Raw genomic sequence first — 26,549 nt, 5'->3', positions numbered from 1 at the left:
CCTGTGGGGACTGATGAGGTCCTCAGGTGATCCTGTGGGGGCTGATGAGGTCCTCAGGTGATCCTGTGGGGACTGATGAGGTCCTCAGGTGATCCTGTGGGCACTGATGAGGTCCTCAGGTGGTCCTGTGGGGACTGATGAGGTCCTCAGGTGGTCCTGTGGGGACTGATGAGGTCCTCAGGTGGTCCTGTGGGGACTGATGAGGTCCTCAGGTGGTCCTGTGGGGACTGATGAGGTCCTCAGGTGGTCCTGTGGGGACTGATGAGGTCCTCAGGTGGTCCTGTGGGGACAGATGAGGTCCTCAGGTGATCCTGTGGGGACAGATGAGGTCCTCAGGTGGTCCTGTGGGGACTGATTAGGTCCTCAGGTGATCCTGTGGGGACTGATGGGGTCCTCAGGTGATCCTGTGGGGACTGATGAGGTCCTCAGGTGGTCCTGTGGGGACTGATGAGGTCCTCAGGTGATCCTGTGGGGACTGATGATGTCCTCAGGTGGTCCTGTGGGGACAGATGAGGTCCTCAGGTGATCCTGTGGGGACTGATGATGTCCTCAGGTGGTCCTGTGGGGACTGATGAGGTCCTCAGGTGATCCTGTGGGGACTGATGATGTCCTCAGGTGATCCTGTGGGGACTGATGAGGTCCTCAGGTGGTCCTGTGGGGACTGATGAGGTCCTCAGGTGGTCCTGTGGGGACTGATGAGATCCTCAGGTGATCCTGTGGGGACTGATGAGGTCCTCAGGTGATCCTGTGGGGACTGATGAGGTCCTCAGGTGGTCCTGTGGGGACTGATGATGTCCTCAGGTGGTCCTGTGGGGACAGATGAGGTCCTCAGGTGATCCTGTGGGGACTGATGAGGTCCTCAGGTGATCCTGTGGGGACTGATGAGGTCCTCAGGTGATCCTGTGGGGAATGATGAGGTCCTCAGGTGGTCCTGTGGGGACTGATGAGGTCCTCAGGTGGTCCTGTGGGGACTGATGAGGTCCTCAGGTGATCCTGTGGGGACTGATGAGGTCCTCAGGTGGTCCTGTGGGGACAGATGAGGTCCTCAGGTGGTCCTGTGGGGACAGATGAGGTCCTCAGGTGATCCTGTGGGGACTGATGATGTCCTCAGGTGGTCCTGTGGGGACTGATGAGGTCCTCAGGTGATCCTGTGGGGACTGATGATGTCCTCAGGTGGTCCTGTGGGGACTGATGAGATCCTCAGGTGGTCCTGTGGGGACTGATGAGATCCTCAGGTGATCCTGTGGGGACTGATGAGGTCCTCAGGTGTTCTGTGGGGACTGATGAGGTCCTCAGGTGATCCTGTGGGGAATGATGAGGTCCTCAGGTGGTCCTGTGGGGACTGATGAGGTCCTCAGGTGGTCCTGTGGGGACTGATGAGGTTCTCAGGTGGTCCTGTGTGGACAGATGAGGTCCTCAGGTGGTCCTGTGGGGACTGATGAGGTCCTCAGGTGATCATGTGGGGACTGATGAGGTCCTCAGGTGGTCCTGTAGGGACTGATGAGGTCCTCAGGTGGTCCTGTGGGGACTGATGAGGTCCTCAGGTGATCCTGTGGGGACAGACTGGTGCCTCAGGTGGTCCTGTGGGGACTGATGAGGTCCTCAGGTGGTCCTGTGGGGACAGACTGGTGCCTCAGGTGGTCCTGTGGGGACTGATGAGGTTCTCAGGTGATCCTGTGGGGACTGATGAGATCCTCAGGTGATCCTGTGGGGACTGATGAGGTCCTCAGGTGATCCTGTGGGGACAGATGAGGTCCTCAGGTGGTCCTGTGGGGACTGATGAGGTCCTCAGGTGATCCTGTGGGGACTGATGAGGTCCTCAGGTGGTCCTGTGGGGACTGATGAGGTCCTCAGGTGATCCTGTGGGGACTGATGAGGGCCTCAGGTGATCCTGTGGGGACTGATGAGGTCCTCAGGTGGTCCTGTGTGGACAGATGATGTCCTCAGGTGATCCTGTGGGGACTGATGAGGTTCTCAGGTGATCCTGTGGGGACTGATGAGGTCCTCAGGTGGTCCTGTGGGGACTGATGAGGTCCTCAGGTGGTCCTGTGGGGACTGATGAGGTCCTCAGGTGATCCTGTGGGGACTGATGATGTCCTCAGGTGGTCCTGTGGGGACTGATGAGGTCCTCAGGTGGTCCTGTGGGGACTGATGAGGTCCTCAGGTGATCCTGTGGGGGCTGATGAGGTCCTCAGGTGATCCTGTGGGGACTGATGAGGTCCTCAGGTGATCCTGTGGGCACTGATGAGGTCCTCAGGTGGTCCTGTGGGGACTGATGAGGTCCTCAGGTGGTCCTGTGGGGACTGATGAGGTCCTCAGGTGGTCCTGTGGGGACTGATGAGGTCCTCAGGTGGTCCTGTGGGGACTGATGAGGTCCTCAGGTGGTCCTGTGGGGACTGATGAGGTCCTCAGGTGGTCCTGTGGGGACAGATGAGGTCCTCAGGTGATCCTGTGGGGACAGATGAGGTCCTCAGGTGGTCCTGTGGGGACTGATTAGGTCCTCAGGTGATCCTGTGGGGACTGATGGGGTCCTCAGGTGATCCTGTGGGGACTGATGAGGTCCTCAGGTGGTCCTGTGGGGACTGATGAGGTCCTCAGGTGATCCTGTGGGGACTGATGATGTCCTCAGGTGGTCCTGTGGGGACAGATGAGGTCCTCAGGTGATCCTGTGGGGACTGATGATGTCCTCAGGTGGTCCTGTGGGGACTGATGAGGTCCTCAGGTGATCCTGTGGGGACTGATGATGTCCTCAGGTGATCCTGTGGGGACTGATGAGGTCCTCAGGTGGTCCTGTGGGGACTGATGAGGTCCTCAGGTGGTCCTGTGGGGACTGATGAGATCCTCAGGTGATCCTGTGGGGACTGATGAGGTCCTCAGGTGATCCTGTGGGGACTGATGAGGTCCTCAGGTGGTCCTGTGGGGACTGATGATGTCCTCAGGTGGTCCTGTGGGGACAGATGAGGTCCTCAGGTGATCCTGTGGGGACTGATGAGGTCCTCAGGTGATCCTGTGGGGACTGATGAGGTCCTCAGGTGATCCTGTGGGGAATGATGAGGTCCTCAGGTGGTCCTGTGGGGACTGATGAGGTCCTCAGGTGGTCCTGTGGGGACTGATGAGGTCCTCAGGTGATCCTGTGGGGACTGATGAGGTCCTCAGGTGGTCCTGTGGGGACAGATGAGGTCCTCAGGTGGTCCTGTGGGGACAGATGAGGTCCTCAGGTGATCCTGTGGGGACTGATGATGTCCTCAGGTGGTCCTGTGGGGACTGATGAGGTCCTCAGGTGATCCTGTGGGGACTGATGATGTCCTCAGGTGGTCCTGTGGGGACTGATGATGTCCTCAGGTGGTCCTGTGGGGACAGATGAGGTCCTCAGGTGATCCTGTGTGGACAGATGAGGTCCTCAGGTGGTCCTGTGGGGACTGATGAGGTCCTCAGGTGGTCCTGTGGGGACTGATGAGGTCCTCAGGTGGTCCTGTGGGGACTGATGAGGTCCTCAGGTGATCCTGTGGGGACTGATGAGGTCCTCAGGTGATCCTGTGGGGACTGATGAGGTCCTCAGGTGATCCTGTGGGGAATGATGAGGTCCTCAGGTGGTCCTGTGGGGACTGATGAGGTCCTCAGGTGGTCCTGTGGGGACTGATGAGGTTCTCAGGTGGTCCTGTGTGGACAGATGAGGTCCTCAGGTGGTCCTGTGGGGACTGATGAGGTCCTCAGGTGATCATGTGGGGACTGATGAGGTCCTCAGGTGGTCCTGTGTGGACAGATGAGGTCCTCAGGTGATCCTGTGGGGACTGATGAGGTTCTCAGGTGATCCTGTGGGGACTGATGAGGTCCTCAGGTGGTCCTGTGGGGACTGATGAGGTCCTCAGGTGATCCTGTGGGGACTGATGAGGTCCTCAGGTGATCCTGTGGGGACTGATGAGGTCCTCAGGTGGTCCTGTGGGGACTGATGAGGTCCTCAGGTGGTCCTGTAGGGACTGATGAGGTCCTCAGGTGGTCCTGTGGGGACTGATGAGGTCCTCAGGTGATCCTGTGGGGACAGACTGGTGCCTCAGGTGGTCCTGTGGGGACTGATGAGGTCCTCAGGTGGTCCTGTGGGGACAGACTGGTGCCTCAGGTGGTCCTGTGGGGACTGATGAGGTTCTCAGGTGATCCTGTGGGGACTGATGAGATCCTCAGGTGATCCTGTGGGGACTGATGAGGTCCTCAGGTGATCCTGTGGGGACAGATGAGGTCCTCAGGTGGTCCTGTGGGGACTGATGAGGTCCTCAGGTGATCCTGTGGGGACTGATGAGGTCCTCAGGTGGTCCTGTGGGGACTGATGAGGTCCTCAGGTGATCCTGTGGGGACTGATGAGGGCCTCAGGTGATCCTGTGGGGACTGATGAGGTCCTCAGGTGGTCCTGTGTGGACAGATGATGTCCTCAGGTGATCCTGTGGGGACTGATGAGGTCCTCAGGTGGTCCTGTGGGGACTGATGAGGTTCTCAGGTGATCCTGTGGGGACTGATGAGGTCCTCAGGTGGTCCTGTGGGGACTGATGAGGTCCTCAGGTGATCCTGTGGGGACTGATGATGTCCTCAGGTGGTCCTGTGGGGACTGATGAGGTCCTCAGGTGGTCCTGTGGGGACTGATGAGGTCCTCAGGTGATCCTGTGGGGGCTGATGAGGTCCTCAGGTGATCCTGTGGGGACTGATGAGGTCCTCAGGTGATCCTGTGGGCACTGATGAGGTCCTCAGGTGGTCCTGTGGGGACTGATGAGGTCCTCAGGTGGTCCTGTGGGGACTGATGAGGTCCTCAGGTGGTCCTGTGGGGACTGATGAGGTCCTCAGGTGGTCCTGTGGGGACTGATGAGGTCCTCAGGTGGTCCTGTGGGGACAGATGAGGTCCTCAGGTGATCCTGTGGGGACAGATGAGGTCCTCAGGTGGTCCTGTGGGGACTGATTAGGTCCTCAGGTGATCCTGTGGGGACTGATGGGGTCCTCAGGTGATCCTGTGGGGACTGATGAGGTCCTCAGGTGGTCCTGTGGGGACTGATGAGGTCCTCAGGTGATCCTGTGGGGACAGATGAGGTCCTCAGGTGGTCCTGTGGGGACTGATGAGGTCCTCAGGTGGTCCTGTGGGGACTGATGAGGTCCTCAGGTGGTCCTGTGGGGACTGATGAGGTCCTCAGGTGATCCTGTGGGGACTGATGAGGTCCTCAGGTGGTCCTGTGGGGACTGATGAGGTCCTCAGGTGATCCTGTGGGGGCTGATGAGGTCCTCAGGTGATCCTGTGGGCACTGATGAGGTCCTCAGGTGGTCCTGTGGGGACTGATGAGGTCCTCAGGTGGTCCTGTGGGGACTGATGAGGCCCTCAGGTTGTCCTGTGGGGACTGATGAGGTCCTCAGGTGGTCCTATGGGGACTGATGAGGTCCTCAGGTGATCCTGTGGGGACTGATGAGGTCCTCAGGTGATCCTGTGAGGACTGATGAGGCCCTCAGGTTATCCTGTGGGGACTGATGAGGTCCTCAGGTGGTCCTATGGGGACTGATGAGGTCCTCAGGTGATCCTGTGGGGTCTGATGAGGTCCTCAGGTGGTCCTGTGGGGACTGATGATGTCCTCAGGTGATCCTGTGGGGACTGATGAGGTCCTCAGGTGGTCCTGTGGGGACTGATGAGGTCCTCAGGTGATCCTGTGGGGTCTGATGAGGTCCTCAGGTGGTCCTGTGGGGACTGATGAGGTCCTCAGGTGGTCCTGTGGGGACTGATGAGGTCCTCAGGTGGTCCTGTGGGGACTGATGAGGCCCTCAGGTGGTCCTGTGGGGACTGATGAGGCCCTCAGGTGGTCCTGTGGGGACTGATGAGGTCCTCAGGTGGTCCTGTGGGGACTGATGAGGTCCTCAGGTGGTCCTGTGGGGACTGATGATGTCCTCAGGTGGTCCTGTGGGGACTGATGAGGTCCTCAGGTGGTCCTGTGGGGACTGATGAGGTCCTCAGGTGGTCCTGTGGGGACTGATGAGGTCCTCAGGTGGTCCTGTGGGGACTGATGAGGTCCTCAGGTGGTCCTGTGGGGACTGATGAGGTCCTCAGGTGGTCCTGTGGGGACTGATGAGGTCCTCAGGTGGTCCTGTGGGGACTGATGAGGTCCTCAGGTGGTCCTGTGGGGACTGATGAGGTCCTCAGGTGGTCCTGTGGGGACTGATGAGGCCCTCAGGTTGTCCTGTGGGGACTGATGAGGTCCTCAGGTGGTCCTGTGGGGACTGATGAGGTCCTCAGGTGGTCCTGTGGGGACTGATGAGGTCCTCAGGTGATCCTGTGGGGACTGATGAGGTCCTCAGGTGGTCCTGTGGGGACTGATGAGGTCCTCAGGTGGTCCTGTGGGGACTGATGAGGTCCTCAGGTGGTCCTGTGGGGACTGATGAGGTCCTCAGGTGGTCCTGTGGGGACTGATGAGGTCCTCAGGTGGTCCTGTGGGGACTGATGAGGTCCTCAGGTGGTCCTGTGGGGACAGACTGGTGCCTCAGGTGGTCCTGTGGGGACTGATGAGGTCCTCAGGTGATCCTGTGGGGACTGATGAGGTCCTCAGGTGGTCCTGTGGGGACTGATGAGGTCCTCAGGTGGTCCTGTAGGGACTGATGAGGGCCTCAGGTGGTCCTGTGGGGACAGACTGGTGCCTCAGGTGGTCCTATGGGGACTGATGAGGTCCTCAGGTGATCCTGTGGGGACTGATGAGGTCCTCAGGTGTTCTGTGGGGACTGATGAGGTCCTCAGATGGTCCTGTGGGGACTGATGAGGTCCTCAGGTGGTCCTGTGGGGACTGATGAGATCCTCAGGTGGTCCTGTGGGGACTGATGAGATCCTCAGGTGATCCTCTGGGGACTGATGAGGTCCTCAGGTGATCCTGTGGGGACTGATGAGGTCCTCAGGTGATCCTGTGGGGACTGATGAGGTCCTCAGGTGGTCCTGTGGGGACTGATGAGGTCCTCAGGTGGTCCTGTGGGGACTGATGAGGTCCTCAGGTGGTCCTGTGGGGACAGACTGGTGCCTCAGGTGGTCCTGTGGGGACTGATGAGGTCCTCAGGTGGTCCTGTGGGGACTGATGAGGTCCTCAGGTGGTCCTGTGGGGACTGATGAGGTCCTCAGGTGGTCCTGTGGGGACTGATGATGTCCTCAGGTGGTCCTGTGGGGACTGATGAGGTCCTCAGGTGATCCTGTGGGGACTGATGAGGTCCTCAGGTGGTCCTGTGGGGACTGATGAGGTCCTCAGGTGTTCTGTGGGGACTGATGAGGTCCTCAGGTGGTCCTGTGGGGACAGATGAGGTCCTCAGGTGATCCTGTGGGGACTGATGAGATCCTCAGGTGATCCTGTGGGGACTGATGAGGTCCTCAGGTGATCCTGTGGGGACTGATGAGGTCCTCAGGTGGTCCTGTGGGGACAGATGAGGTCCTCAGGTGATCCTGTGGGGACTGATGAGGTTCTCAGGTGGTCCTGTGGGGACTGATGAGGTCCTCAGGTGATCCTGTGGGGACTGATGAGGTCCTCAGGTGATCCTGTGGGGACTGATGAGGTCCTCAGGTGGTCCTGTGGGGACTGATGAGGATCCTCAGGTGGTCGTGTGGGGACAGACTGGTGCCTCAGGTGTTCCTGTGGGCTGAGGGGTCAATTTGCCTGTCTTATTCTATAGAATGGCTGGCTCCTCTGCAGTCCTATATCTGGTTGTATGGGATCTCCTCAGGTTTTATTTTCTGGCAAACAGAAAGTGCCTTAGAAATTTCTATTCCACAGAGACTGATACCTTTGGCTTAAGACTCAGGAGAGCTTTAGCCGCAGGGAAGGAGAGCTACCTGACGTCTCCTCTTGGCACATACCTGTCCTTGTGTTCTCAAGTGCATTGGAGAGCAGCTGCTGCTACTGGTCAGTCTGGTCCAAGAAGCAGAACAAGGCAGCTCTGAGCAGATAGGCTCTGAAGCATGGACTCCAAGTCCAGCTGCCTAGCCTGGAGTCCACTCTGCTTCTGGCCAGGTGGGCCTCTGTGGGCAGTCACTGACCTCTCTGGCCTCACTTGTAAAATTGGACTTTTCAGTACCTTTCTCTCAGGTTTGCAGTGAAGATCCAGGAATTGACATTTGTAAGGTTCTTATGTCAATGACAGACACATTCGGGAAGTCACTTGGGAGGTGTGGAAAGGTTCAGTGTCACTAAATAAATTAACAAATTTCCCACCTGACTTCCTGCCTTGCTAGATGCCCTTGCCAGTTTCAAAAGTTTCCTGCAGTCTGAGTTCAGTGAAGAGAACCTTGAGTTCTGGCTGGCCTGTGAGGACTACAAGAAGATCCAGTCACCTGTGGAGATGGCGGAGAGGGCGAAGCAAATCTACGAGGAATTCATCCAAACGGAGGCTCCTAAGGAGGTGGGTCCTGGTGGCAGGTGGGTGGGCACCATTAGCCAGGGTCCACTCGTCCCCAGGATGGCTCCAGCTGAGATACGGCCAGCGCTGGAGCTCAGGTCTGCTCCTGGTGGCACAGTGTCTGCCCAGGGCAACATTGGAGCTCTGGATTCTGTCTGGTCAACTTCTACCCCTGGCCCCATGCCCTGGTGTGAGCAGTAAGGTGCAATCTTGGAGGAATTGCTGTCTCTCTAACCTAGTTCGTCCCCTTGTGAAACAGGAATAAGGGAGACTGCTTTGTAGAGTTGTTGGAGGATTAAATTAGGCTTGGAAGCACCCACCCCAGTTGTCTGGACTAATGGTGCCCCCGAGCATCCCGCCTCTGTCCCACCCTGTCTTTATGCCCCTAACCCTAACCCTCAGCTCCTTCCCCTCCTCCCTACTCTCCCATCCTATTTCCCCTGCCCCTGGCCTTGGGCATCTCCTCTGTCCGCAGGACAAAAGGACAAGACTTCAGTCTATGAAAGCTAGCACAGGTAGCTGCTAGACATGGAGCCCATGTGCCCCTGGCTGAGCCCGCAAGACCGGCTCTGATTCAGCCATGAGGAGACTTTGAGGGAGTTTGTCTTTTTCTTGCTATTACTGAAACCAAACTTCAAACCTGACCAGGAAGTGCAGACACAGCAGCAAGGACGTCAGTGCTGTGTCAGGCCACTCTAAACCCAGGCTGGACACTAGGGGTCTCAGTGAGACTGGCGGAGCATGCCTTCAGGCAGCAACAGTGCCTTCACGGTGACTGGCAGGGAATCCCACTGCCCTCTGCTCCCCAGGGCCAAGAGCTGCAGTCACAGCTTCAATTGTTAGTTCCTTTGTAATCCCTCTCTGGCCCTGTTGAGAGGACCATGTATATGGATGGATGGCAAATTGTACACCAGTGGCCATCAGGCCAGGAGTGCAGAGGACCTTGGGCAGTCCAGGAGCTGAAAGGTGCTGCAGGGAACTGGGATCCCTCTCTGTGCTCTGAGCTCTGGAATACCCTGCTTGCCTTCCGCTCCTCCATGCCCACTGCGAGCTCTCCCTCCTGGACTGCCATTCGGGTCCAGCATCCTATTTCTGTCCCTATGGACCCCATGTACAGTGAGCAGGTGAACTGGAATGGAGGCTACTTTGGAGTTAGGTTAGGACTACACTCCCTATTCCCAGTATATTCTCCTCTGCAGCTTGCATTCCTACTGTCGTCATTCCTATTCATAGGATTCTAAGATTTGTTGAAATATCTAAAAATGGTGGAAATCACCCAGACCTTTGAAAGTTGTTCTAAGCTCCAGGAAAACATTGCTCTCAAGGTCCCTTTGAAGTTATCATTGGTATGAAAATATGATTCTTAAATAGTTTCAAAATAAATCCTGGCTGGATAACCTACTAGAACAAGAAAACAGAGGACACGAATCACAAGCTTCCAATTAAAATAACATAGACCTCCCTTCTAAATGACACAGGCTGATGGAATGGAATAATCCTATGCATGGATTCCAAATGCAGGCCCTGCATTGTGAAACAGAGAGGGCAGTAGGGAGGTAGACCGTCTCCTGGGTAACCAGCCATGGCAAAGAGGTGGATTTTGCTCCCTGATAATAAGGCAGAGCAGAGGAACGAAAAGTTGATTCTGCCCCTGGTATGAGCAAGAGCAGGGCACCAGGAAGTATTTTCTGCCCCTTGTAAATGAGCCAGAGCAGGGTATCAAGGAGGTGGATCCTATCGCCTGGTAAAGAGCCAGAGAAGGGCAGCAGGGAGGTGGACCCTGCCCCCTGGTAATGAGCCAAAGAGAAAGATACTAAATGAGCCAGAGTAAGACACCAAGGAGATGAATCCTGCCCCTGGGTAATGAGCCAGAGCAGAACAGCAGAGAGCTGGATCCTACTCCTGGGTAATGAGCCACAGAAGGACAGCAGAGAGGTGGATCCTGCCCCCTGGGTAATGAGCCAGAGAAGGACAGCAGAGAGGTGGATGCTGCCCCCTGGGTAATGAGCCAGAGCAACACAGCAGGGAGGTGGATCCTGCCCCCTGGGTAATGAGCCAGAGAAGGATAGCAGAGAGGTGGATCCTACTCCTGGGTAATGAGGCAGAGCAACACAGCAGGGAGGTGGATCCTGCCCCCTGGGTAATGAGGCAGAGCAACACAGCAGGGAGGTGGATCCTGCCCCTGGGTAATGAGTCAGAGCAGGACAGCAGAGAGGTGGATGCTGCCCCTGGGTAATGAGCCAGAGCAACACAGCAGGGAGGTGGATCCTGCCCCCTGGGTAATGAGCCAGAGCAACACAGCAGGGAGGTGGATCCTGCCCCTGGGTAATGAGGCAGAGCAGGACAGCAGAGAGGTGGATCCTACTCCTGGGTAATGAGCCAGAGCAACACAGCAGGGAGGTGGATCCTGCCCCCTGGGTAATGAGGCAGAGCAACACAGCAGGGAGGTGGATCCTGCCCCTGGGTAATGAGGCAGAGCAGGACAGCAGAGAGGTGGATCCTGCCCCCTGGGTAATGAGCCAGAGCAACACAGCAGGGAGGTGGATCCTGCCCCTGGGTAATGAGGCAGAGCAGGACAGCAGAGAGCTGGATCCTGCCCCCTGGGTAATGAGTCAGAGCAGGACAGCAGAGAGGTGGATCCTACTCCTGGGTAATGAGCCAGAGCAACACAGCAGGGAGGTGGATCCTGCCCCTGGGTAATGAGCCAGAGCAACACAGCAGAGAGGTGGATCCTGCCCCTGGGTAATGAGCCAGAGCAGAACAGCAGAGAGCTGGATCCTACTCCTGGGTAATGAGCCAGAGCAACACAGCAGGGAGGTGGATCCTGCCCCTGGGTAATGAGGCAGAGCAGGACAGCAGGGAGCTGGATCCTGCCCCTGGGTAATGAGCCAGAGCAGGACAGCAGAGAGGTGGATGCTGCCCCTGGGTAATGAGCCAGAGCAACACAGCAGGGAGGTGGATCCTGCCCCCTGGGTAATGAGCCAGAGCAACACAGCAGGGAGGTGGATCCTGCCCCTGGGTAATGAGCCAGAGCAAGACACCAAGGAGATGAATCCTGCCCCTGGGTAATGAGCCAGAGCAGAACAGTAGGGAAGTGGATCCTACTCCTGGGTAATGAGTCAGAGCAGGACAGCAGAGAGGTGGATGCTGCCCCTGGGTAATGAGCCAGAGCAGAACAGTAGGGAAGTGGATCCTACTCCTGGGTAATGAGTCAGAGCAGGACAGCAGAGAGGTGGATGCTGCCCCCTGGGTAATGAGCCAGAGCAACACAGCAGGGAGGTGGATCCTGCCCCTGGGTAATTAGGCAGAGCAACACAGCAGGGAAGTGGATCCTGCCCCCTGGGTAATGAGTCAGAGCAGGACAGCAGAGAGGTGGATGCTGCCCCTGGGTAATGAGCCACAGAAGGACAGCAGAGAGCTGGATCCTGCCCCCTGGGTAATGAGCCAGAGCAGGACAGCAGAGAGGTGGATCCTGCCCCCTGGGTAAGGAGCCAGAGCAGGACAGCAGAGAGCTGGATCCTGCCCCTGGGTAATGAGCCACAGAAGGAAAGCAGAGAGGTGGATCCTGCCCCCTGGATAAGGAGTAGAGAAGGACAGCAGAGAGGTGGATCCTGCCCCCTGGGTAATGAGCCAGAGAAGGACAGCAGAGAGCTGGATCCTGCCCCCTGGATAAGGAGTAGAGAAGGACAGAAGAGAGGTGGATCCTGCCCCTGGGTAATGAGCCAGAGCAGGACAGCAGAGAGCTGGATCCTGCCCCCTGGATAAGGAGTAGAGAAGGACAGCAGAGAGGTGGATCCTGCCCCCTGGTAATGAGCCAGAGCAGGACAGCAGAGAGGTGGATCCTGCCCCCTGGGTAATGAGCCAGAGCAGGACAGCAGAGAGGTGGATCCTGCCCCCTGGGTAATGAGCCAGAGCAGGACAGCAGAGAGCTGGATCCTGCCCCCTGGATAAGGAGTAGAGAAGGACAGCAGAGAGGTGGATCCTGCCCCCTGGGTAATGAGCCAGAGCAGGACAGCAGAGAGCTGGATCCTTCTTGGGCACTGGCACACCAGGACTGTCTGGTTAATGTTCCTGAGGTCAGTGGATGCCTGTATCCAACAGACCCATACTAGATGTGTGGCTTTGTGCAATTCTCTCAGGCCTGTGTTCTCTCAGAGCTTGTTTCTCTTGACTATGGACATTTTGCATTCATCTATGTTACTAAATTTTGCTAATCTTGCATTTTGATGTAAATATTCACTTTTTCAATTTGAAAAGATTGATCTATATTACGTAGTCATCCAAGTTTTTTGTTTCTCTGAATTTTTACTTCAGTTCGCTTTTCAGGATCTGAGAGATACAATGGTAGAGATTGGAACTAAGATTTTTTAAAATGAAATGAAATAGCCATGTGTAGCTGGATATGGAGACAACTTGTGCATTGCATCATTTGCCTACATCTAAGTTATATTTTTTTTAAAGAGAGAGAGAGAGAGAGAGAGAGAGAGAGAGAGAGAGAGAGAGAGAGAGAGAGAATCTTTTTTTTTTTGTGATGGACACAACACAATGCCTTTATTTTTATGTGATGCTGAGAATCGAACCCGGGTCCTGTGCACGCTAGGCGAGCGCTCTACCACTGAGCCACAATCCCAGCCCTACATTTAAGTTATTGATGTAGGGACGAGGCAAGGCACTAAAGAGCGCAGGAACAGTTTTATTTGGCTGCATGTTCAGAGGGCACAGCTTTTGCTGTAATTAATCAATCCCCTGAACCCCAAGTTCAGGTAGTTTCAGAATTTTATACCCAGTGTGTCAGGAGAGGGGCTCAGAAGTTCACAATCTGTAGAAGTTCACATAAAAGCAGTTTTTCTCTCACTGTTCTGGGCAAGTTAACCCCTCAAGGACAGCTCCTGGGGAGGGGAGAGCTTCTTCCCCCCTTTCTTCCCTCCCCCTGCCAGCTGTTACCATGGAGCCCAGTTGGTAACTTCTTTTAGAAGGGTAAACCTCTCTGTGAAGCCCAGCTCCGGGCCAGAGGCCTTGTTTACACATTTCTACAAATTACTCTACTGGGTACAGGTTCGTGAAAAAACAAGTGAAGGGGCGTCCAGCTCCTGCAGTGCTGATTTCTTCCTGGCCAGTGGCCAAGTAAAAGAGGGCAACTCGAAAATAGGAAGTTCACCTCCATGGAACTGTTTTATAGAGACTCTTTTTTGACAGTCCTAAAATCAGCTACCGTGAAGATTTCTGGAGCCACCCAGTTAAGACTTTTCTGTGGAGAAAGGAGGTGCCAATACAGTGGGAGGAGCTCTGAACTGAGAATAGAGGAGTCTGCTGTGGCTGCCCCTCTGCCCAGACTCCTGCCCCTGGACTTGCAGTTTGAGCTTGCCAGCCAGAGAACTGGCATGAAAGGCAGGTCTTGGCCCTGTCCTCCTGCAGGCTGCTCCCCCTCCTACCACTGCTCTTCCACCGGGCCAGTACCGGGCACTTGCCCTGAGCTTACAAGCACAACTCAGTCCTGCTGTCTTCCTGCCCTGTCCTCCCCAGGCCTGCCTTAGTCTCTGATTAGCCTACTGCTGCTCCTAAGTATCTAAATTCCGGAAATGGCTCTGTTCAGTGGCAGGACCTCCAGTAAACCCAGGAAAGACCCTCAAATCTCCTCCAGGGTTCCAACTCAGGACCACTGGCCCTTTTGATTCTGTTTTCTTCTCTATTTCACTTAGACCCCTTGAGAGTCATTGAAGCATATTGTGAAATACAAACATTCTTTTCAATCACACTCAGGCATGTTCTTGAGGCTGTGCCCTGCTCAGCCACAGGGGAACCGGCCACACAGTCCTGATATGAGTGATGCCCAGCTTGGGCAGTGCATGCCCTGCACACAGCACATGTGAGCCCACCACGTTCCATGGTTTTGCTGGCTTCTTGATTTGCTTTTCACCACTGTGACCTTGAGCAAATCACATACTGTTTCCACAGCTCTGTTTCAGCTGAGAAATGAAGATAGATGGCAGTGTTATAGATCCTATAACCTCTTGATGTGGTTATAGGATCCCCAAGTTTATCCACAGGAAGAGCACACCACCGGCAGAGATGAACCACTCAACAAATGTTAGCAGCTATGTGATCATTCTCTCCTGTTTCCTCATTTTCTTGATTTTCTAGAGTCATGGATGAGGTCATGGGTCCCTGGTCAAAATTTCCTTTTCTCCCTGCTCCCTCTGCAAGGTGTGAAAGCAAATGCTGTGGCAGAAAGGTGTGAGATTCAGTGGCAAGACCCCTGGGCTCAGACACACTCCTTAGTGTTCTGGTCTCAAAGCCACTGAACGTTCTATGTGTGTGTATGTGTGTGTGTGTGTGCAAGCATGCATGTGCATGATGTTCATATGTTTGGGTGCATGTATGTGCATGTGTGAGCATGTGAGCATGTTTATGGGTACATGTGTGGGTGCTGTATGAGCATGTACATGGGTGTGCAGGTGTATGTGTGTGAATATGTGCATGTGTGAACACATGCAGGTATATGTCTATGTGTGCATGTACATATGTGATCATGTATGTGTGTGCATGTGCATGTGTGAGCATGTGTGTGTACATGTGTGAGCATGATTAAGTGTATGTGTGTGAGCATGTGTATGTGTGAGCATATGCAGGTGCATGTGTATTCATGTGAGCATGTGCAGGTGTGAACATGTGCAGGTACATGTGTATGCATGTTCATGGGGTGCATGTGTACAAATGTATATGTGTGTGTACATGTGCATGGGTGTTCATATGTGTGTATGAGAGCATGTGCATGTGTACACTTGTGCAGGTGCATGTGTGTGAGCATGTGCAGGTGTGTGTGTGCGCATGCATGCATGCATGTGGGTGCATGTGTGCACATGTGTATGGGTTCAAGTGTGCACATGTTTTGTGTGCATTCAGTGTATGTGTGTGAGCATGTGCATATGTACATATTTGCGGGTGTGTGCAGACATGCATGTGTGTTCATGTGTATGAGTATGATCATGTGCGTGTGTGTGCATATGCATGCATGCACATGGGTGCATGTGTGCACATGTGTGCACACATGTGCATGTGCGTTCATGTGAAAGTGTGTGAGCATGTGTATGTGTTTGTGTGTGCATGTGTGTTCTGTAAAGCAGTGTCTCCTTGGTCTTGCTAGGCTCAACAGTGTGCTGCCTGCTGTCAGGCTCTGGTGGGGCCGGGGTCTGAGGACGGGTGGGAGAGTCTGAGTCACCGAAGTGTGCTTGCCTGGCCTCAGGGCTGACTCACCGGGCCTTCTCCCTGTTTAGGACTCTTCCCTCAGGTGTTTTATTGGTACCTTCAGCCTCGTTCTCTGCCCCTCTCCACCTGCAGCCTGGGCTGACCCTGCAGCCTTGCTTCTGGTCCACAGGTGAACATCGACCACTTCACCAAGGACCTCACGGTGAAGAACCTGGTGGAGCCTTCCCTGAGCAGCTTTGACTCTGCCCAGAAGAAAGTCCATGCCCTGATGGAGAAGGATTCACTGCCTCGCTTCCTGCGCTCCGAGTTCTATCAGGAGCTGGTCAAGTAGTGGCCTGGTCCTGAGCCATGCCCTCCACCATAGCCGGCCCTTTGCACACCCACCTACCCTCCAAGGCTTTGCTCACGGTGCGTAGCGAGGGCCAAGCGCTGCTCACCCTGGCCCACTGCTTTGGAGTGGCTCTGCCTCTGCTCCATTCTTAATCAAGCTCTACCTGATTTCTGTTAGCCCCAGTCAGAATCAGATGGTCCTGCCTCAGACATATGTGCAAGACAAGAACAGGGTGTCATCAAGTGTGGCCGAGATAGTAGATGGCCACCGGCACCGGCTGAGGAGTGTGGAAGGGAAGCCGGTTTCCAGGGACCTTAGTTAGTTACCCCTTTTTCATTCCTGAATTTGGTCAGAAGAGGTGGTAAGAGTCTTATTGATGTTTAATTCTAAAGTGAATTTAAAATTCTGCTCTTTCCCTTCAAGCATCTTCATATTTGCTGGATAGTGTTGAGATACAACCACAAATACTGTGTTTGTATAAAACCAATCCAAATATGATTCAAGCTAATTCTGTCCTTATCCCTCCCTCACTTCCTCCCTATAAATTCACCAAATTATATTTTAAATCAACGACCTCAGATCAACAATGGGCTGTTTTATAAATGTATTCATGTTCATGGGATGTAGACCAAAATTTTTATTTCCAAATTATTTGAAATCTTTGTGAGGGTACAATGAATTCCAAAAATTCTCTGATCTTATAAAGCTGCTGCTGTTCCCTGGAGTGACTGCCTTCTAGGTGTCAGGGGGGTGTGCACTTCCAAGGGTAGACATGGCCTGCAGTGGTTGCCAGGCAGGCCTATCCCTGTCAGTGAAGGCTGACTGTCTGGCAGGCTCATCATCCTTGGAGGGCAGTGTGGTTGCCACTGCAGGCTTCCAAGGAGAGGCAGTTCCAAGGGCCCTGCAGTTTGCAATTTGCAAAGCTACCAGCCCTTCATGACCCCACCCTGTCCTGCCTCCTGCCTGAGTGGAGGCTACCTTGGAGGCTGAGGCTCACTCCCCACTGCCTCCTGCACAGCTAAGGCATAGACCACGCTGTATCGTGGACCTGAACTTCTGATTATACATTGCATTATCATAAACGTTAGACTTTTCCTGAACTGTAGTAGGTCTCATTAGAGATGATTCACATAATTTGGTAATCAGCAAAATCAAGCTGAACCATGTATATGAGATCAAGGAGGACACCAGGCTAGTTCACAGAGGGAGGTGATGAGGGGAATCCAGGGGAAGGTGACCCTGTCCAGTCCTACATTCACTCCTGCCCATGTGCATGCTCGTTTCTCATGGGTGCAGCTCCTGCTTGTAATCCCCTAGGAATGTCCGGAGAGTGGCAGCTGTGCTACTGTTCTTAGGGCCAAACCAAGTGTGCTGGCCTTTGTGTTTTTGTGATTTCAAGGGATAATGTGTTTGAATTCTTGACTGGAAGTGGGTTGGAGTGACTGAGTTGGCACCACATCTGCAGGGGGATGGACTTGTGCAGCCCAGATGAAAGTCCTTGTGTCAGTTGAGGGCAGTCAGGGACCAGGCTGTGTGTGTGAGTCCAGCTGTGCATCTGTGTGGGTTCACAGGAGCTCAGACAGGAATGCCAGGGCATGCTGGCACCCTCTTCCCCAGCATCTGACTGCTCTGCTTTGAGTCAGGGAAATGCCAACACCTGCCTTTCTCATGCAGCTAGAAATGTTACAACCAAAAAATCTAGGTGACTTGTGTTTTTCTTGAATGCCAAACATTTTTAAGAAAGAAACAATTAAAAATTTAAATGTCCACATTATTTTAAATACCAAGCATTTGAAAACACCCAGAGATTGAAGTGGACATTACAGATTCCACCAGAGGTCTGCTGATCGCAGATCGCAGCTGGTGCTTCTCAAGCCAGTGCAGACCTGTGGCAGATGTAGGGGAGGAGGCAAAGCGCAGGAAGGGCCCCAGTGGTACCTTGCTGGGATGTGGCCAGGCATGCTCTGCTTACCTACATGTAGCTGTACTTTCAGAGCAGAATACACAGGTCGTATCAGAAACTCTTCCAGCACACAAGTAGTGCAAGGAACGTAAATATTCCAGCCTGAAATGAGAAACCCAATGTATTAAAATTGCCCTAGAAAAAATTCTGAAAGGTTTGGAAAGTATTTTGAAACTTGGAAAAACAAAACAACACCCCATGTTATTAGTTGTTTCCATGGTAACAGGAAGAAAACACATTCCTTTAGATCTGGGGAACTGAGAAGTTAGAAAAGTGGGAGCTCTCCAGGAGCCAATGTGCATCCCTTTCTCCCCTCCTCTGCCCTGCCCTGAGTGAATGGCGGGAGCCTGAGAGGCTTTGGCGGTTTCCCTCCCCTGGAGTCGCAGCCCCTGCAGGAGGACTTGGGAAGTAGGGAGGTGTGGAGCAGGCTGTGGTCCCTGGAGATGGATGAGACGGTGCAGTGGCCCAGGTGTTGGTGGCTGTTCTGCCTGGGTTTGGTATAGGGTGGGGCTGGGCAGATGAGGTTTAAGTTAGAGCAGACAAGGAGACTGGATTCTAGAGCAGATTAGGAAGCTGAGCATGGTGTTCGGCTACTGCAGCGGGGCTTGCTCCTGTAACCCCACCCAACAGCTTGTGCACATGGCACTGCCCTGGCTCCCGGACCTCACTCAGAGCAGCAGTCACCAGGTGAAAGTCAATGTCCTACTTCTGCTCTCCACACCTGTGTACCACTCGACTGTACAAATTAGATTCAGCAGATTTCAGATTTTAGCAGAGCGAGAAGAACTTGATGAAGAATTTCTTTTTCATCCTCTCTAAAGCCTTGGGTTTTACTTAGTGATGTGTTCTTGTACCCAGTTCATTTCAACAGGGTGACCTTAATCATTGCCCAGAGAACAAAAGGGTCCATTTACAATATGCTGACAAGTAATGAGCACCCCAGGCCTCGCCAAGCCGCCTGTCCCATATTGTGATGATTCCAGGTCACCAAAGGGCAGCTGTGTCCTGGGGAAGTGACTTCCTACTGCTGCCCCTGCTCCCTCTAGCAGGCCAAGACCTGTCAGTTGAGCCCACTGGCCATGAGGCAGCAACCAGCCTGGTAGCCAGTGCAGCTGCGTCTTACTGTAGAACAGCAGGGCGGGTCCCTGACTCAGTGCAGCCGGAGGGACCTCAAGCCAGCACCCCAGCTGTTGGCCCTGGAAAGACAGAGTGGACACCCCCTTCTTTCCCCATTTGCCTTAGGTACCAGAGGGCAGAGTGGAGAGACCAGTTTTCAACCCAGATGCATTCAGACCTGGGGCCAGGCAGCCCTGCATGGGCTCAGGGTGCATCTCTGAGCTGTAATAGGGTCTGGCCAGCTGTCCAGTCTCTGCTTCTGCTAGACAAGTGTGTGTTTGTTATTTGCTGGGTCAGGTTCTGCAGGTGACAATTAACAGCTGTTTCTTGTGTTGACATGATTTACCAAGGAGGTCCTGTGGCAGACCAAGCCGTCAGTACCTAGTACCCACAGAAAGGCCTTCCTACACTGCCCACCCCAGCTGCCAGGGCCAGGGCTCCCTGGAGGAGGTGTCCAGGAGGGGAACTCGTGGCACACAGAGAAGAGCAGGATAAACACACTGGAGACCTGTGGACAGTCCCTTGGTGTCATATCTAGCAGGCTCCTCTTATAGAAGAGAAGCTATGAAGCCACCCTCTTCCTGTCCACGCTGGCAAGCCTCTTGCCCATCACTGATCTTCCTTGCTTTTCCTCCTGCCTCACTCTGATGGCCTCCGTTCCTCCACCATGTCTGCCCGATGTGCCACGGTGTACAGCTTTCCCTGGCCACCCGGGGAGTGCAGGGCTGTAGTGGCAAAGGGCCAGGGCAGAGATTCGCCCCTGCAGATGAGTGATTCTGATATGCTTGCCAAGAGTCCTCTTCAGGTCCCGTGGTGTCAGGACTTGGGAGCCGAAGGCTTCTAGGAAGCTGCAGCTCCCTGGACATTTCCAGCAGACACGGCAACAAAGGGAGCAGAAGGGAAGGGTCATCTGCCCACATGTCAGCATTTGTCCACAGCTGGTAACTGTGAGAGAGTCATGTCTGTCTTCTGGTTTTTATATCCAACACGTTACATGCTATGTGATTCATGCTTCTTGATAAATAAAGCACCACATCCATATCTGTGACTATGTGGCATGTGTACATTAAACGGGCATCTATGTGACAGCCACCTCAGGGTCCTCCTTCCCAGGGTGCAGGTGCCCTTCCTGAGAAGTCAGCTGGAACAGCTCAACCTGCGGGACTCCACAGAGGAGATACAAAGTGCCATGTCCATATTCTCTGATGGCACTTTGTTCTGGCAGGGGTGACAGTAAGTATTGTCACTGCTGTCACCCCTGGGAGAACAGACAGCACAGCACTGACATGGACCCTGTGATGCTCAGTGAGGGTGATGGCTTCTTGTTCTCCCTGAGCCAGTGAAGGGTCTGAAATCCTGATCTTACAGGTGGTAAGTGACATGCTGAGGTCACAAAGCTAGTGAGACTCAGACGGAGTGGAAGGGGAGAGCTTATGCAGAAAATAAGTGAAAATAGGAGCAGTGATAGGAAGCCACGTGGAAAGAGACAGAGACAGCAAGAAGACAGGTGGACGTGGGAGAGACGGGGGACGCGCCTGCCTTGGCCTTGGCGGGCTTCAGGTTCCCAGTCCTGCTCCTATGGGCCCGGCTGCATCTCCTACAGGTGCAACACCCTGAACCACTCCAACACTGCCTCTTCACTGCAGTCATCTTGGTTGGGTTCATTTCTGGGAGTTTCCACCACGAAACAGTAGGACAAAGATCACAGACACTTCTGACTCCCCCCAAGCAAGAGGTTTTCTCAGGCCACCATGAAAACACATGTAAAGCAGGGTTCAGAGATCAGATGCCTCCCAGGCTCCTGTCTGGTCCACCAGATCAGAGGAGCCACCTGCCACTCCAAGATGCTGGTGTTATTGGCCCCAACCTGAGCAGAACCGGCCCTGTCCAGTGGGAGCCCATTCTGCCCCCACCAGGCAGGTCAGGCAGGCTCTCCCACCTTCAGATGTCCAAAGCACACTCATCAGGGTCTTGCAAATGATGCCACCCATGGGCCTCTTTCAAATGTTGACTTTCAGCCGGGCTCCCAGGGCCTGCACTGGGTTCTGCCATTCAGTCAGCCCATCAGGCAAGTCCCTGGGCTGCTTCCTGCACTTCCCATTTTCATGCCTCTGGTTTTACCTTGTTAAAACAGTGACACAGATAAAAATGTCACTGAAAAGTAGAGCTTGCTGGGGCGGTCCTGGCTCTTCCTGGCAGACAGGCCTCAGGGTCTCCTTGAGGTCACAATTCCAAGTCACTTGCACCACTGGGGCTGCTGCTGGTGGCACGTGATGGGGTGAGGGTGCTGCACTTAAGACCAGGTGGCACCTGGATCTGCTCTGCGCCCTGAAGCCCGTGTGCTCCAGCCGAGTCCCAGAAGCCCAGGAAGTGGGAGCCAGGGCCAGTGTGTGAGGTGGCAGCTAAGGCCCTCAACCTAGCAGCTGGAGCCTGCTGAGTTTCTCTAAGGAGACAAGAAGGAGCTCCAGGGGACTCCAGGTCCTGAGGCGTGTGGGAGCCAGAAGGTTTCACAGACGTTCCGCGGCCAGGCTGAAGTCATGCCAAGCCGGCAGCAGGGTGGCCCAGGGGCCTGGAGAGGCCAGCTGGCCACTGTCAGCACATGCAAAACCCCCACCTCCCTGATCATCCTGACCCTTGACGTCCACGGGAAACCCAGGATCATGGGCAGCAATTTCTTCCAAGTTTTTGTCAGGACAGACCATCTTCAGAGGCCATTGATTCCTCCTGTGAGGAGCTTCCCTCAGAAAAAATCCAGGCCATGCCATGGCCACATGCCTTCCTGGCCCAGTGACAGATGTCATTCAGCTGGTGTCAAAGAGCACTGCACTGCAGGAGGAATCTGGCGGAGCAAAACCTTGCTCCTCAGAGTAGGCCCCTGCACCACTCACCCCTCCTCCCCACAGACAGCTCCTGCCCCCTCCACCCCTGCTCCTAGAGTTGGCTCCTGCCCCCCTCCCCTGCTCCTCAGAGAAAGCCCCCTGCCCCCTTCATCCCTGCTCCACAGACAGCCCACTGCCCCCTCCATCCCTGCTCCTCACAGCAGCCCTGCCCCCTCCACCCCTGCTCCTCACAGACAGCCCCTGCCCACTCCACCCCTGCTCCTCATAGACAGCTCACTGCCCCCTCCACCCCTGCTCCTCACAGACAGCCCCTGCCCACTCCATCCCTGCTCCTCACAGACAGCCCCTCCCCCTCCACCCCTGCTCCTCACAGACAGCCCTGTCCCCTCCACCCCTGCTCCTCACAGACAGCCCTGCCCCCTCCACCCCTGCTCCTCACAGACAGCCCTGTCCCCTCCACCCCTGCTCCTCAAAGACAGCTCACTGCCCCCTCCACCCCTGCTCCTCACAGACAGCCCTGCCCCCTCCACTCCTGCTCCACAGACAGCCCTGCCCCCTCCACCCCTGCTCCACAGACAGACCTGCCCCACTCACCCCTGCTCCACAGACAGCTCCTGCCCCCTCCACCCCTGCTCCTAGAGTTGGCTCCTGCCCCCCACCCCTGCTCCTCACAGACAGCCCCCTGCCCCCCACCCCTGCTCCTCACAGACAGCCCACTGCCCCCTCCACCCCTGCTCCTCACAGACAGCCCTGTCCCCTCCACCCCTGCTCCTCACAGACAGCCCTGCCCCCTCCACCCCTACTCCACAGACAGCCCCTGCCCCCTCCACCCCTGCTCCTCACAGACAGCCTCCTGCCCCCTCCACCCCTGCTCCTCACAGACAGCCCTGCCCCCTCCACGCCTGCTCCTCACAGACAGCCCTGTCCCCTCCACCCCTGCTCCTCACAGACAGCCCTGCTCCCTCCACCCCTACTCCACAGACAGCCCCTGCCCCCTCCACCCCTGCTCCTCACAGACAGCCTCCTGCCCCCTCCACCCCTGCTCCTCACAGACAGCCCTGCCCCCTCCACCCCTGCTCCACAGACAGCCCTGCCCCCTCCACCCCTGCTCCTCACAGACAGCCCATCCCCCTCCACCCCTGCTCCTCACAGACAGCCTCCTGCCCCCTCCACCCCTGCTCCTCACAGACAGCCCTGCCCCCTCCACCCCTGCTCCACAGACAGCCCTGCCCCCTCCACCCCTGCTCCTCACAGACAGCCCATCCCCCTCCACCCCTGCTCCTCACAGACAGCCCTGCCCCCTTCACCCCTGCTCCTCACAGACAGCCCCTCCCCCTCCACCCCTGCTCCTCACAGACAGCCCTGCCCCCTCCACCCCTGCTCCTCACAGACAGCCCCTCCCCCTCCACCCCTGCTCCTCACAGACAGCCCTGCCCCCTCCACCCATGCTCCTCACAGACAGCCCCCTGACCCCTCCACCCCTGCTACTCACAGACAGCTCACTGCACCCTCCACCCCTGCTCCTCACAGACAGCCCCTCCCCCTCCACCCCTGCTCCTCACAGACAGCCCCTGCCCCCTCCACCCCTGCTCCTCACAGACAGCTCACTGCACCCTCCACCCCTGCTCCTCACAGACAGCCCCTCCCCCTCCACCCCTGCTCCTCACAGACAGCCCCTCCCCCTCCACCCCTGCTCCTCACAGACAGCCCCGCCCCCCTTCACCCCTGCTCCTCACAGACAGCCCCTCCCCCTCCACCCCTGCTCCTCACAGACAGCCCCTCCCCCTCCACCCCTGCTCCTCACAGACAGCCCTGCCCCCTCTACCCCTGCTCCTCACAGACAGCCCCTGCCCCCTCCACCCCTGCTCCTCACAGACAGCCCCTCCCCCCCTCCATCCCTGCTCCTCACAGACAGCCCCTCCCCTCCACCCCTGCTCCTCACAGACAGCCCCCTGCCCCCCACCCCTGCTCCTCACAGACAGCCCACTGCCCCCTCCACCCCTGCTCCTCACAGACAGCCCTGTCCCCTCCACCCCTGCTCCTCACAGACAGCCCTGCCCCCTCCACCCCTACTCCACAGACAGCCCCTGCCCCCTCCACCCCTGCTCCTCAGAGACAGCCTCCTGCCCCCTCCACCCCTGCTCCTCACAGACAGCCCTGCCCCCTCCACCCCTGCTCCACAGACAGCCCTGCCCCCTCCACCCCTGCTCCTCACAGACAGCCCATCCCCCTCCACCCCTGCTCCTCACAGACAGCCCTGCCCCCTTCACCCCTGCTCCTCACAGACAGCCCCTCCCCCTCCACCACTGCTCCTCACAGACAGCCCTGCCCCCTCCACCCATGCTCCTCACAGACAGCCCCCTGACCCCTCCACCCCTGCTCCTCACAGACAGCCCTGCCCCCTTCACCCCTGCTACTCACAGACAGCCCCTGCCCCTCCACCCCTGCTCCTCACAGACAGCCCCTGCCCCCTCCACCCCTGCTCCTCACAGACAGCTCACTGCACCCTCCACCCCTGCTCCTCACAGACAGCCCCTCCCCCTCCACCCCTGCTCCTCACAGACAGCCCCTCCCCCTCCACCCCTGCTCCTCACAGACAGCCCTGCCCCCTCTACCCCTGCTCCTCACAGACAGCCCCTGCCCCCTCCACCCCTGCTCCTCACAGACAGCCCCTCCCCCCCTCCATCCCTGCTCCTCACAGACAGCCCCTCCCCTCCACCCCTGCTCCTCACAGACAGCCCTGCCCCATTCACCCCTGCTCCTCACAGACAGCCCATCCCCCTCCACCCCTGCTCCTCACAGACAGCCCTGCCCCATTCACCCCTGCTCCTCACAGACAGCCCTGCCCCCTCCACCCATGCTCCTCACAGACAGCCCCCTGACCCCTCCACCCCTGCTCCTCACAGACAGCCCCTGCCCCTCCACCCCTGCTTCTCACAGACATCCCTGCCCCCTCCACCCCTGCTCCTCACAGACAGCCCTGTCCCCTTCACCCCTGCTCCTCACAGACAGCCCCTCCCCCTCCACCCCTGCTCCTCACAGACAGCCCCTCCCCCTCCACCCCTGCTCCTCACAGACAGCCCTGCCCCCTCCACCCCTGCTCCTCACAGACAGCCCCTGCCCCCTCCACCCCTGCTCCTCACAGACAGCCCCTCCCCCCTCCATCCCTGCTCCTCACAGACAGCCCTGCCCCTCCACCCCTGCTCCTCACAGACAGCCCACTGCCCCCTCCACCCCTGCTCCTCACAGACAGCTCACTGCCCCTCCACCCCTGCTCCTCACAGACAGCCCACTGCCCCCTCCACCCCTGCTCCTCACAGACAGCACACTGCCCCCTCCACCCCTGCTCCTCACAGACAGCCCCTCCCCCCTCCACCCCTGCTCCTCACAGACAGCTCACTGCCCCTCCACCCCTGCTCCTCACAGACAGCCCACTGCCCCCTCCACCCCTGCTCCTCACAGACAGCCCCTGCTCCCTCCACCCCTGCTCCTCACAGAGAGCCCCTGCCCCTCCACCCCTGCTCCTCACAGAGAGCCCCTGCCCCTCCACCCCTGCTCCTCACAGACAGCCCCTGCCCCTCCACCCCTGCTCCTCACAGAAAGCCCCTGCCCCTCCACCCCTGCTCCTAGAGTTGGCTCCTGCCCCCTCCACCCCTGCTCCTCAAGGACAGCTTACTGCCCCCTCCACCCCTGCTCCTCACAGACAGCTCACTGCCCCTCCACCCCTGCTCCTCACAGACAGCCCCTGTCCCCTCCACCCCTGCTCCTCACAGACAGCCCTGTCCCCTCCACCCCTGCTCCTCACAGACAGCCCTGCCCCATTCACCCCTGCTCCACAGACAGCTCCTGCCCCCTCCACCCCTGCTCCTAGAGTTGGCTCCTGCCCCCCACCCCTGCTCCTCACAGACAGCCCTGCCCCCTCCACCCCTGCTCCCCAGACAGCCCTGCCCCATTCACCCCTGCTCCACAGACAGCCCCTGCCCCTCCACCCCTGCTCCTAGAGTTGGCTCCTGCCCCCCTCCACCCCTGCTCCTCACAGACAGCCCCCTGCCCCCCACCCCTGCTCCTCACAGACAGCCCTGCCCCCTCCACCCCTGCTCCTCACAGACAGCCCCTGCCCCCTCCACCCCTGCTCCTCACAGACAGCCCCATGCCCCTCTATCCCTGAACTCCATGGACAGCCCCTGCCCCCTCCACCTCTGCTTCCCAGACTCGGGCCCCTCACCCCTTCTATAAGGATTCTCCCAACTCGGCTTCCTTTGGGGTGAGCCACCTTCCCTCAGGTGGAGTCCCTGCTGGAGTGCCATTACCTCTTCCTGCTTTTACAGGAAAATCCCAGGGCCCCAGCTCACCTCTTCCTTGTGTCTTCCTGAGCAGCCAAGGGCACATCTGCCCAGCTCCAGGATTGGGGAGCACTGTGTGCTGGACTAGGTGGGGGGGCCTCTGCCTAGAGAGCCCTGTCCCCTGCTGCTCTCTGGACCTGGGCCCACTGCTGTGCTCTCTGCCTGGTCAGAGGAGCTGGGAGAGCTCTAGGCTGAGTCCCCACAGGGCCAGAGCGTCCATCTGCTCCTAGGATTCTTCTGCTTAAAGCCCCACCTTTACGTGTATCTACATATGGATTGTTCCGGATCACTTGCGTCAGGGAGCCTCTCTTTCCACTCCAGGGCTAGCAGGCATAGAAGGCTCATCTCACCATCTGAATCTC

The 26,549-nt window shown here is 56.8% G+C and overlaps 1 protein-coding gene across 1 annotated transcript; it reads left to right on the top strand.

Annotated features, from left to right (window-relative positions):
* Window positions 1-8,196: 8,196 nt before the first annotated feature.
* Window positions 8,197-20,045, top strand: LOC144367079 (regulator of G-protein signaling 5). Its single transcript, XM_078022220.1, has 2 exons — window positions 8,197-8,391; window positions 15,764-20,045. The coding sequence occupies exons 1-2, from the start codon at window positions 8,332-8,334 to the stop codon at window positions 15,923-15,925; spliced, it is 222 nt and encodes a 73-aa protein (XP_077878346.1). The 5' UTR covers window positions 8,197-8,331; the 3' UTR covers window positions 15,926-20,045.
* Window positions 20,046-26,549: the final 6,504 nt, after the last annotated feature.

Source organism: Ictidomys tridecemlineatus, chromosome 10, assembly GCF_052094955.1.
Source record: "Ictidomys tridecemlineatus isolate mIctTri1 chromosome 10, mIctTri1.hap1, whole genome shotgun sequence".
NCBI lineage: Eukaryota > Metazoa > Chordata > Mammalia > Rodentia > Sciuridae > Ictidomys > Ictidomys tridecemlineatus.
The sequence above is the reverse complement of the archived record's forward strand: the minus strand, read 5'-3'. Positions and strand labels throughout refer to the sequence as shown.

Excerpts from the sequence above, each read along its gene's own strand:
- LOC144367079 (XM_078022220.1), top strand. The coding sequence starts at position 8,332 with ATGGCGGAGAGGGCGAAGCAAATCTACGAGGAATTCATCCAAACGGAG. Across the intron at positions 8,392-15,763 it reads AAACGGAGGCTCCTAAGGAG|GTGAACATCGACCACTTCAC; the intron begins GTGGGTCCTGGT and ends TCTGGTCCACAG.